The sequence below is a fragment of the Simochromis diagramma genome, unplaced genomic scaffold (genome assembly GCF_900408965.1).
Source record: "Simochromis diagramma unplaced genomic scaffold, fSimDia1.1 OVJJ01000646.1, whole genome shotgun sequence".
Taxonomy (NCBI): domain Eukaryota; kingdom Metazoa; phylum Chordata; class Actinopteri; order Cichliformes; family Cichlidae; genus Simochromis; species Simochromis diagramma.
In genome coordinates, this window is record NW_024387279.1 from 7075222 (window position 1) to 7088414 (window position 13193).

The 13193-nt window shown below is 42.3% G+C and overlaps 1 protein-coding gene and 2 non-coding genes across 3 annotated transcripts; 1 reads left to right on the plus strand and 2 right to left on the minus strand.

Moving 5' to 3' along the window:
- Positions 1-2078: 2078 nt before the first annotated feature.
- trnaf-gaa lies at positions 2079-2151 on the minus strand. Its single transcript has one exon. It is a non-coding gene; the product is annotated as a tRNA-Phe (tRNA).
- A 2154-nt stretch (positions 2152-4305) lies between these two features.
- trnaf-gaa lies at positions 4306-4378 on the minus strand. The gene has a single exon. It is a non-coding gene; the product is annotated as a tRNA-Phe (tRNA).
- Positions 4379-4646: 268 nt separating this feature from the next.
- rpn1 (ribophorin I) lies at positions 4647-10266 on the plus strand. Its single transcript, XM_040003169.1, has 10 exons — positions 4647-5012; positions 5973-6037; positions 6312-6618; positions 6712-6921; positions 7003-7195; positions 7277-7376; positions 7471-7609; positions 8720-8839; positions 8974-9219; positions 9307-10266. Exons 1-10 carry the CDS (start codon positions 4773-4775, stop codon positions 9487-9489), a joined length of 1803 nt encoding a protein of 600 aa, XP_039859103.1. The 5' UTR covers positions 4647-4772; the 3' UTR covers positions 9490-10266.
- Positions 10267-13193: the final 2927 nt, after the last annotated feature.

Sequence of the window (13193 nt, forward strand, 5' to 3'; positions counted from 1 at the left end):
GTAAACTTTATTGTCATCTCCACTACATACAGTACAGTATATAGAGAGACGAGGCTCCAGTTACAGCAGTGCAGTTAAACAAACAATAAATATAAGAAGAGTAAGGAAATAAATATAGACTTTAGGACTAGGGGTAAAGGGATCAATAACAATTTGAAATTTATAATTTACAGTTTGATGATTTAAAGTCTCACACACAACCCGTCGAAAGGGGAGGCCGGCTGCTTCCAAATAGAGCACATTTCATTCATAATGATGTAAATCCAAGCCCATTATGTATTCATGATTTGAATCCTGGGTTGTGTGAAATCCCAGAAATAAACCCTAGACAAAGTGAATCTGTGAACTAAGGTGTAGGTGTGTTAGGTTATATTGTGGTGATCCTCGAGTTGGGGGATTTGTGTTCATACTGGAGTGCAAAATTAAAAGCAATGGAAGATGGAAAAGAAAAGTTCAAAGCCATCAGGTGCTCAGTTTAGAAAAAAGAGAAAAGAAGAGGAGGAGAAATGAGCCAAAGATACAGGTAAGCAGATGTGTCATTGGATAATGGCAGGTCATCCTGAAACAATCAGAATCAGAATACTTTATTAATCCCTAAGGAAATAATGTGCGTTACAGTTGCTCCAAGAAGAAATGGTAAAAATACTAACAGTAACAGACTAAACTCCAAACAATACATTATGTTACAGATTTTAATATTAATTAGTCCTTGTTAATTGTTGATTTGTCCTGATCTCATTGTATGATGAATTATGATGGCTGTTTGGTATCCATTTGCATACTACGCATACTCTCCCTCTCTTCATATGTGTGTGTGTGTGTGTGTGTGTGTCTCTGGTGAAATTCATTATGGTTCTGACAACAGTTCTATGTTAATGTACAATCCTTAATATGTTTTGTGTGTGTGTGTGTGTGTGTGCGGGGGGGGGCGTCAGAGGGAGTGCTCGCCCAGTGCGCCAAACAGGCTAGGATCGCCACTGCTCTGATGCATCCATTGGAGTGTATGTGTGAGTGTTAGACAATGTACAAAGGTATAGTAAAGACTGCTTTGAGTGCTTAGTTAGATTAGAAAAGTGCTACAGTATATATGAAATGAAGCTACACGTGGCAAATGATTGGCCTGTTCATTACTATCAATTCCTCCTGTGAATTTCCTGCTACTTGTTCAACAAAGTTTTTGAATTTACCAGTTAGAAAAAAACCAATCATCATCTCAATACAGGGAATTATAATCATTATAGTGATATAAGTAAATTCCTGGAGGAGATCATTGAAAATATTAGAATGAGTGTGAGGGAATGTACAAAGAAGTGAAAAAACTTGGGGTACAAAAAACCCCTCACCACAACAAATAATGGGACACGGGAAAGAAACAAGTATTGTGTTAGTTTCTATTGGCTTGTACTGCATATAAAACACCAGGCCATGACCACAGGGTATTTAATATGTTATGCACCAGCACAAGCATAAATACACCAACGACATTAGCCACTTACCTACCGCGAAGTTTAAATCACTCATTAGTTTGTGTTTCTACAACTCGCTTGCTGCTATTTTCTGATTCTTCCTCTTTTCTCCTGAGGGATTTGATACATTATTTATCTGACCCATGTTTAGAATTTGCTGTATTAGCTGCCAAAACCCAGGATTGAACAAGGGTGCTTTTTTCGTATATAGCACAGTAGTAACAAAATTCGAGAATGACCATAACCCTGTCCTGAGAATTGTGACTGTGGGTTCCCCAGAAAGACAAAAATCTGCTGGTCTTTGAGGGATGATGGGAGAACCTCAAAGAATGAAATGTTAAAACAGCACAGGAGTGCACATGAAGCACATGAAGAAAAAAGATCATAGAGGTGAAGGATGATTTAAGCGATACTGCCTTGATTCAGAAATGTGAGTTGATCAAGTGATGCACACAATGGTTAGCATTTTGATCTCATACAATATGAATTACAGGTTCAAAGCCGCATACCTCCGTACTTCTGCAATTACTGTGACACAAGCTAAATACAGTCTAATATATGACCTGAGACATATTTGATGATGGCAAAGGCTTTAAAAGCCATCCCAAATTCTGCCGAAACCCGGGATCGAACCAGGGACCTTTAGATCTTCAGTCTAACGCTCTCCCAACTGAGCTATTTCGGCCTCTTGAGTCACATAAAAAGACAAACATACAGCTCGCTAGCCTATAATATAACTAAAACATTTAAGATTGCTTGACACTGAGAATCAGTCATTGACCCCAGCTTTATAAATTATATCTCTTTATAAATTAATCCCTGCACAATTCTTTCTACGGTGGCCACTGTGTCTCTCTTGTGAGTGTAAGCTGTTAGTCTGCTGCTTACCTCAGCTGTCAATATATGTCCACATCTATTTATTCTAGAGGCTGTAAAAGTTTGTGAAAGTAATCACAGTGTCAGTCAAGATACATTAAATGATAAATGCTGCTGTTTTCTGCCGGTTTCCAGCGTTAATGAAAACAATGTGAAAATGTAATCAAATTGTTTAGGTCACTTGAGCCGGATGTTACCTGGCATAATATCAGCTTATAACGAGCTGTTTAGCTAGCTCTTGTCAGATAGCTGATGAGAGCTAGCTAAACACAATAAGTAATTGTGTCAATATCTGGAATAAAGGAGTATGTTTAGTCCAATGTGTATTATATAATTCAGAAGATGCGGCTTGGGGTCAGGAGAAAGATGAGGACCTTTTACCAGAAGCTGGTCATGTTGTTTCTTTCCTTCATGTTTCACTTCTTTGTAAAGGTGGCCCCTTCTCAGATGATAAAATATAGGTATGATCCTTGAAGGTTCACACATTAATTTAAAATTGCCTCCAAGGAACATAGATTAGATTAGATTAAATTAGATAAAACTTTATTAATCCTTTGGGTGGGTTCCTCTGGGAAATTCTGTTTCCAATAGCACAGCACCGATAGAAGTTACAGAATGTGAGCAGAAATATACCATATATACACATATATAAATACAGAGACATATATAAATACAGAGTATACAAAAGGGATAAATAGAATAAATAGGAATAAGAATACAAGGGAATTGCACATTTCACATATTGAAGTCTATTGCACTGTTGGATATTAACAAAAAGTATTGCACAGTGAAGAGGCACTACAGCTTAGTTGTCCCCCTCCTGTTTCCCCTCCCTCTCCCCTACAGAGAGGAGTTAAACAGTTTGATGGTGTGTGGGAGAAAGGAGTTTTTAAGTCTGTTGGTTCTTGACTTTGGGAGAAGCAACCTGTCACTGAACAGACTTCTCTGGTTGTTTATGGCCGTGTGCAGAGGATGCCCAGCACTGTCCATAATGTCCAGCAGTTTCTTTAGTGTTCTTTTTTCTGCATTGTCACCAGAGTGTCCAGCTTCATGCCGACCACAGAGCCAGCCTTCCTGATCAGTTTATCCAGCCTGGATGAGTCCTTTGCTGTGCTGCTCCCCCAGCACACCACAGCATAGAAGAGTACTCCAGCAACCACTGACTGGTAAAACATCCTCAGGAGCTTCCTGCAGATGTTAAAAGACCTCAGCCTCCTAAGGAAGTACAGTCGGCTTTGGGCTTTTTTATACAGGTGCTCTATGTTGCATGACCAGTCCACGTACATGAGTGTGTACCAATTCTCTTCTCTTCTGCCTTTTGTAATGGGATTAAGACAGAATGGTATATTGATGATGGTGCGAAAACATGGTGGCTTCCAAAAAAACATCCACAGCTCTGTATATTTACTGAATTAATTGATTGTTGATTTAATGTATTCTAAGTGTATGAGAATGCATCAGTTTGTCGGAAGATGTATTACACAATAATCAATGCAGATTCATGAGTAATCTTTGTTTGTTTTTTCTATTAAAGAACCCAAAGAGTTAATGACTGTACTTTCAAGACTACTCATTTTAAACTGAAAAACAGTCAATGGAGCAGACGTATATATGCCCTCAGTGATACCACTACCTCTTTCATGCTGTATTAAAAGCTTATCTCAGAATCTCGGACAAACAATGCACTATGCAACCATTCAACAGTCTGTAGTAGCAACACAAATATATGAAAAAGCAAAAAAAACGAAGAAAAGCTAGTTGAGTGTTGTAATTATTTTTGTAGTTGATTCCCCCCTTCATCTTTTAACATTTTTAAAATCTTTTACCAAATGTAATACCAGATATGATGTAATTACTGTGATAGTACGCTCAGTGTGCTGTAAAACCAAAAACCAATGTGGTAAGAGAAAAATTTAACGGCGGAAAAACGGCGAGGTGTATGTTTAAAATGTTTCCCCACTACTGCCGAAACCCGGGATCGAACCAGGGACCTTTAGATCTTCAGTCTAACGCTCTCCCAACTGAGCTATTTCGGCTCGCTGTACCGTGTACAAACATGCTGATCTACGTCATCACAGCCAGAAATGGTAGTAACACAATGAGCTTGTTGTTACTCCAGTGATAAATTGAGACGACCACCATCATTATGTTTGACTTTTGCGCTGTAGAAAAAAACGACAAACTGTATGATTCCTTTATTTTGCAAAACAGTTTTTGAAAGCCACGTTAATTGACGGCTTTTCTGTTTCGCAACCGCTTCCCACGCACTGCACGTTGCAAAAGTGCGCGTAGTGACGTCATCACGTCGTACTGAATGAGGCGTCATCCTTTCCGATGTAGAGCGGCACGGCGGCCTTTCTTTGCTGCTCTACATTTCTTCCTCTCTTAACCCAGTAACTACAGCATTTCAGCTCCTATCTTATTTTAACCATGACCCAAACCTCCCCGCTTTTCACCGCCTACCTGCTGCTCCTGGCTGCTCTGGGTCCGCAGGTTTCAGCGGACGGTTTGGTAAACGAGGATGTGAAGAGGACAGTGGACCTGAGCACGCATCTGGCCAAGATCACTGCCGAAATCGTGCTGTCCAACCAGGGGAACTCGGCCGTGCACAGTTTCATACTCGCAGTGGAGGAGGGCCTGGCTCCGCATCTGGCATACATCGGAGCTTCGGTGAGCTAAACATCAGTGAATGAAACGGCGCTAACACCTCCGCCTGTAGCCGGCTAGCTAGCTTTAGCTTGTTAGCTGTTCTGTTGCAAACTACACATGCAGTGCTGTGCACCGTCTTTACAGCTTGCAGTTTTTTATTTTTGTGAGGTGCCAACAGCAAACCTGCAGAAGTCAGTGCCCTCCCGTAGTAAAAGGTCACGGCTTGTTCATTGAATGCATGGAAGCAAAGCTACTGGCTATGTGTGATTCAACAGTGTGATTCTGTTGGCAGTGAGCTCTGCAAGTGGGGAGTCACATAGCCACAGTTAGCTAACAGTAGCAAGTATTACGAGCTCGGTATGGGTATGTGCAGTGCATTCACCCCAGTTCGGGAAATGTAGTTATTTATGCCCAGAAGAGCCATATTTATTTTAAAGTGCCATGGATGTGGGTAACAAGACAATGACTTCCGCAGGGCTCCACGCTCTGTCAGTGGCTGAATGACACGTATGCGCTGGGCAGCTTACTTCCGTGTGTGACTGCGCACAGGCCTGCCCCCTTCCACTATGAATGAAACCGTAACAATGCTCCTGTTTGACAGAATAATGACACAATAACAGATACGTTACAAACGATTCCCTCAAAGTCCTATAGTGTTGTAGCACGATCCTATATGCCTGTGTTTGTGGCACTCCTGCATCATCATAACAATGTTAGTCGAGTAACAACATTGCTACTGACCAATGAAGTTAGCATTAGCCAAGAAGTTAGCTAATGCTATTAAAAAAAGCTGTCACTAGCAAACCAACGACACTAACCTAAATTGGCTAACAGCAAACCTAACTCGATAAAATATTTGTTACATTTCATAAAGTAATGAAGAAATTACTTGACACGCTTACCATTTATTCAAGAAGAGACTTATCGTGCAAGTAACTGCATACATTACACAAATATTCTTTGACTGCTGTGCTTTCACAGGTGAAGGGTGATGAAGAGGAGGATGGTACACTTGAACTACAGCAGACAACAATTCAGGGTCAAAGGTGAGAGATCAGACACTGTCTACTAAGCAGATTATAAACACCTTACATGATAAAAACAGACTGCAGAACTGGTGCATTTGAAGGACCATTTTATTTTCTGGAAGATGGTAGGGTTGCTGGTTTCTGGCGAAAATCACAGTCATGATTATTTTGATCAATATCCAAAACAGGATTTCTTAACTTGTCTGTCTTACTCATGCATGTCCCGAGAATCTGATGTGATCCATCAAATATGTCTTACCTGTGCTCCTCTCTGTCATCTCTTCTGCAACAGTGGGGAGTTTTATAAAGTGCAGCTGCCCTCCAGCTTGGCTGCAGGTGCTCAGCTGAAGACCAAGGTGGAGATGACGTTCAGCCACGTCCTGAAGCCCTTCCCCACACACATCACCCAGGCTGAGCGTCAGCTGGTGATTTTCCAGGGGGACCACTACTTCTACTCCCCGTATCCAACCCGCACCCAGACCACACGCGTCCGCCTTGCGTCCAAGACCGCGGAGAGCTACACAAAGCTGGGCAACCCAAGCAAAACCGATGAGATTATTGAGTATGGACCCTTCCGCGACATTGCTCCGTTTAGCAAGGTACAGCTCTGACCAGGTTTGATTAGCTTATAGCGAAGCTACAAAACTGCTGCTAAACTGATCTGCTGTTTGCTTGTGTTCTCCTCTGTCCAGGATGCAATGAAGATCCATTATGAAAACAACACACCCTTCCTCACCATCAGCAGCATCACTCGTACCATTGAGGTGTCTCACTGGGGCAACATTGCAGTGGAAGAAACCATCGACCTGAGGCACACCGGAGCCATTCTGAAGGGCCCCTTTTCACGTTATGATTACCAGCGTCAGTCAGACAGCGGCATCTCATCTATCAAGTCCTTCAAGGTTTGTTTCTTCTAGACACCCAACCAGTGTCATTTGAGCTTTCAAAGTTTCTCTGATAATTATATCAATTCTCCTCACCAGACTATCCTCCCTGCCTCGGCCCAAGACGTTTACTATCGGGATGAGATTGGAAACATCTCCACCTCCCACTTGCAGGTTCTGGATGACTCAGTGGAGGTAGAGGTCAGGCCTCGTTTTCCTTTGTTTGGAGGCTGGAAGACTCACTACATAATTGGCTACAATCTTCCTAGTTATGAGTATCTTTACATGCTGGGTGAGTCGATTTCTGATCACCAATTTTGTTAATTAATCTCTGGATGCCTTAGCTTATATGTTGTGCCATTGTATATCCCAGGTGATCAGTACGCATTGAAGATGAGACTTGTTGACCATGTGTATGATGACCAGGTGATTGATGAAATGACTGTGAAAATCATCCTGCCAGAGGGAGCCAGGTCAGTGCAAACACACCTAAAGTATCTCCTTTGAGGAGTGTTTACAGGGCTTGATATTTATTTTCCCTTCTATATCTTTGTCTTGTCTTCTCAGAAACATTCACGTGGATACACCTTACAAAATCAGTCGCATGCCGAACCAGCTGCACTATACATACCTGGACACTTTTGGGCGGCCAGTGCTGGTGGCCACCAAGAACAACCTGGTGGAGCAGCACATTCAGGATTTCGTGGTAAGATGCACCGTAGAAGAAGACAAAAATCCATTCATGGTGTCTCAGGTTTGAGGTTATTCAGATCAGAAGTGGTTTTCTCTTTGTAACTAAGGAAGCAGTTAGAACCTGTCACTCTTTATCAATATGCAGTATCATCAGGGTGAGGGTATAATGCCACAGTAAAATTAGGCTTGGAGGCTCTTAGCTGCATCATCTTTGAGCTCATAGTTCAAAAATAGGTCTCCACTAACAACCATCTGTGCTGATGCTAACATGGTAGCGACGTGTTTTATGTGTACACACGAACACTTAATATTTAGAAGCAGGTTTTTGAGTTGTTACCACAAGTTTATGAACCACGTGTCCAAGTATGTTGAAGCTGTACAGTTTGTTTGTTTTTTCTTGGCTTCAACAGATCTTGGCAGACACCTGTCTGCACTGAATACTTCACAACAGCAACATTTTACACACTGATTTAACTATTTGATAACTTGATCATCTTTCTTCTTGTCGTAGCATTAGGTCAGTGAGCTTGGTATTTAATATCATCTGCATAGATTTTATATTGATTCATAACATTTCTTGTTTACGAATGTAATCTCTTTCTGTCTGTCTAAAAAAAAGGGGTTAACACTTCACACTGAAGAAACTTTCCTGGCAAATATTTTTGTTAACTTTCCTGAGTACCTGTTAATTATTTTTTGAGTTTAGGGAAAAATTGCAATTTATGGGCTGACACACTGACTGGATCACAGTGGCTTTGGCTCAAGTACAGCCAGAGATCCTTATTGCTTTTCTTTATTTCTCCACACATTTTATGTTATTTTTGCAACAAAATGGAAAAAAAGAAAGGGAAAGAAAAAAAAAAAAAAACCTTCATCCTCGATAGTGTTGGGGGAAATACTGCAGCCTGATTAGACTGGCAGAAGAGCTGTGTGAATGTGCTGAGCGGTAAAATTGAGAGCTGTATAAAAATGGCAGTAATCGGGGGGGGGGGGGGGTTTCCCGCAATTAATCATCATGATGTAATTATTGATTGCACAACACATTGGCTATATAATGATGACAGCGCTGACATTTAAACTGTTTCCATGTGATTCTTTGTGCCCCCTCTCTCCTGATCACCAGGTTCACTATAACTTCAATAAGATCCTGATGCTGCAGGAGCCTCTCTTGGTTGTAGGTGCCTTCTACATACTCTTCTTCACCGTCATCATCTATGTACGTCTGGACTTCGCCATCACAAAGGTATGAAAACACCTTTCTAGTTGATGTTGACCGCATTTTACCTGATCTCTCCTCATTAAGCAGCTACCCTGCACAAAAGTAGATTTATGGTGTTCATTCTGTTCATTTCACTCTGTTTTCTTGTCTTTGCTCAGGATCCAGCTGCTGAGGTTCGCATGAAGGTCGCATCCATCACAGAGCAGGTGCTCACTCTGGTCAACAAACGTCTGGGCCTGTACCGCCACATGGACGAGGTGGTCAACCGCTACAAGCAGTCCCGCGACACGGGGGCGCTCAACAGCGGCCGGAAGACTCTGGAGGCCGACCACCGCACTCTCACCAATGAAATCAGCTCGCTGCAGGCCCGCCTCAAGGCAGAGGGCTCTGACTTGGCCGACAAGGTGAGTGATTTTGGGAGATTGTGAGGAAAATTAGATTTTTATTAATGGGACGCGCAGCAGTAGTGCCTTACCTCTCTGTCCCATCAGGTCGGAGAGGTGCAGAAGCTGGACGGCCAGGTGAAGGAGCTGGTGTGCCGCTCCTGCCAGGAAGCGGAGAGGCTGGTGGCGGGGAAAGTCAAGAAGGAGGCCTACATCGAGAGCGAGAAGAATCTGACCAGCAAGAGGCAAGAGCTCGTCGGCCGCATCGACAGTCTGCTGGATGCCCTTTAAACTGCGACACGCTGACAGGCACCCTTGCCGTAACATAAACCAACTGTTTGTATGAGAATCTGATGAAGTGACTCATGCTCACACTTTTCTTGTTTTAGTATTTTACCATCCAGACATGGACTATGAACACCGGCTCTTACGGTAGTGACGGGTTTATCCAAACACTCGTGCCTTGCGATAAACTTGAAGTCACTCAGCTCTAGAGCAGCTTCATCACAACTGTTTGGCTTTTTTTGTTTGTTTTTCTTCTTGTTGGTTTTTCAGTGGAGCTAAAACTTTGTCACAGATTTGTTCTTCCGTTCCATGTTCAAATCTCTTTTTTTTTTTTTCCACTCTGAAGTTAAGGGTTAAGGGACTGTTTTTGAAACGAATAGCTGAACGGCCCGAGTGTTTTCAGTCTCCTGTCTTTACTCATATGCTATACTTTAAAACTGAATCATCTCTAACTTTTAAGTTCGAAGATGACTTGCTTTTTTTTTTTTGCCATCTGTTTATCTTTTTTGCACTTGCATTTTGTTTTTACTCTCCCCTGCCCGACGTGTGTATTTGAAAAAATCCAAAGCTCTGATTCTGTCATCCCAAAATGCTTGTTTTAGATGTCCCTCAGTCTTATGTTCTACATTTTTCTTGGTATAAATGTTCTTTTGACTGTGAGATTAAACAATAAAAGAGATTATCTTGTATGTGAGAAAAGACATTGAAGCTGGAAAACACGTTTGTGAAATGGGCAGTAATGTGGAAAACTGTCAAATTTGAAATAAAGTTTTGAGAGACTCATTCTTGTTGGAAGTTGTGATTTTTGGCATGCAGTACCCCTGGTTCATCATAAGGGGGTGTGCTTGTGTCAATAACTAACGTGTTACCATGCTGGAGAAAAAAAGTCAAACCGTATTAAACTGCATTTTGATCTCACTTGTACCTTCGAATACCGAGATAACTAAAATTTACGCTGTGCCATCCTGACATCATCAAAACAAGAAAAAGCGACTTTTCCACACTGACTAGTTCATTTAAAACTGGCACTTCAGAGGGAATTTCCTGCTCATTGTTGCATTCCTTGCTTGAAAGTAACCCCACCTATGGCCTTCTCCTACCCAGTCAGCAGAGGAGCTGACCTGCCTCAAGCACAGTATGAGCTCAGGACAAACAGAAGGGTCAGTCTGAGGTCATCGCTTTCCCTCAGAGGTCACCAGGGGTCCTGGCAGGTCATTTCCTGCTCCATAATAACAGCCCAGTTCCCCTCACAATGACAGTGTGCGCATATTGTATGTGCCATACAATAATCATTCAGTAAATACGCAGCAGGGAGAGAGCAAAGACAATGTCTGTTAGCACTGATGCTTGGTTGCTGGTGAAAGACCACACAATGGTGATTTTGTTTGTATGTTTTTACTCGAGTGGAGATTTGGAGCGGCGCGAGTCCAGAGAGCCGCACAGTCTCATTCTCACAGCAGCGGGCTCACGTCCACCTCAGCACCAGAGACGGGTTTTTTTATGTGGAAGTGTTAAATGACATTGAGACCTTAAAGCCAGAACACTGACAAATACATCGATCAGCCACTTAATTAGGTATTCCTGTTCAACTGCTCGTTATAGCAGATGCCTCATGAGCCAATCTAACAACATGTAGTGAAGAAAACTTACTGAAGTTCAAACCGAGCATCAGAATGGGGAAGAAAGGTGATTTAAGTGACATGGATGTTAGTGCCAGGTGGGCTGAAACTGCTGATCTACTGGGAGCGGCGGTTCTCTGGGTGAAAATGCCTTGTCGCTGTCAGAGGGCTCAAATCTTCTCAAACTGATTCCTTGAACGTGACATGAATCTAATGGAGCACCTTTGGGACGCGGGTGAATAGGAAATTGGGCAAATCTGCTGGACGACAGACAAAATTTTCTGAACACCTTACTGGATCTGCTAGAGAGGTGTAACTAATGAAGTGGCCAGTGAGCTTACTTTCTCTCCAACTTCAGAGCAGCACTTCATCATACAGAGGTAACCTTGTGATGGAGACTAATATATATGCAACACATCTTTTAGAATGAATGATATCAACATCATTTATCAAGTTGCAAGTTAAACATGAACTCATTTACTTAATCTTTCGTGGAGTTACGAAACTTTAAATGTTTATTTTAAATTGAAGCAAGTTTCTGCCTTAATGGCTGCAATCATGACAGGGACGAAGTTGTGTATCGTATATCAGCAAACACATACTGAACATAACGTTTGCTGAAATAGGCCAAATTATCAGTTCATAGCTCTTTGGGAATCATTTTGTTGTTCCAATACAAGTTTATACCCATCAAACTGTTTTCTTTGGCATTTCTATAGATTCAGCTAAAGAAATGGGAACAGCCTAAAGATACAATTTAAAATTATTCAAAAGTCAATGTCCAAATAAAAACTTAAAAAGACCTTCAGCAGACCTTCACTTTAAAAATGAAAAGAAAGTCTGGCCTACAGAAGATATTAAGAAATAAAGGGTAGCTCCAGACCTTTGCACACTACTGCAGGCTGTGTCTTTTTCCCCCGGAATAACCTACAAAAGGACCAGAAGGTATCAAAGCTAGAAATTGGAACGCTCTTACAGTTGTACGTAAACTCTACTTGTATTGTCTCTGGTATTTTACTCCGACGGAGATGCCATCGAACGTGGCTGCACCTTAATGCTCGTGTCAAACATGAGTCTGTTGATGCATTCGCTTCCCTACACGGCTGTTTGTCTTGTTGTGGCTCATCGGAGGCCTTTCAGTCTTTTCAGTTCTGGGCCAGGATATGATTACCGGTCACAGAAGAGCTGCGGTTTATCTGTTGGTGTAAACCGAGCAAAATACTGTTTGAACCGGAATTCGTGTGCAGCACTGTATCCTGATGTGGCAAACCGTGTGTGTGTGTGTGTGTGTGTGTGTTTGAGGTGGATGGTGGGGTTTGTGCAGGGTGTTGGACTGGTTGGGCCATGCGGTTGAGCTGTCACGGTCCCCCCTCAGGCATGGAGTCGATTATTATCTTCCTTTCCTGAAGTATAGTAATGATGCAGAGTGTGTTCATTCTTTATCTGCCAGAAATAATGAATATGCAAAAAAAAGAAGGGGAAAAAAAGATTTGGAGTCAAACTAGATATCAGTTGAAGAGGTAATCCACAAGTCCCTAGGCTTGGTGACGTGGTGGTGATTGATTACATTGAGGGCTCACCTGCAGTACTCTCCCTCTTAATCTTTCTTGCTCTCAAATACACACACACACACACACAACTACACACACACACAAAGAGAGAGAGAGGCAGAAGTCACCAGTCAGGGAACAATATCCTGCTCAGAGGACCCTTCACAGCACACTCTCATAAATCACTGAGACAGAGCCACCACCCTCACTGTCAGCATGTTATTATGCGCACACTCTCAGGTCCACGCTCCTCATGACATACATTCATTCAGTTCATCCACTCTTCATACTCAGCCATAAAGGAATATCATCAAAAAGAAGAAATATGAGTCAAATCTAACCGCAAAACTCGCCCTCAAACACACGCCTCACCTGCACTGATTCCCTCTGGCTCCGCTTAAAACATTTTTTTTTTTTTTACAACAGGAGCTCTGTGTCCCACTCTGCCACGGCCCTCTGCACCGGCCATTCCTCAGTGACAGGGCGCCGGGATGAGGGGATGAGAGGCTCTTGAAGGGCGAGGTGAGGAGTGGATGAAAGC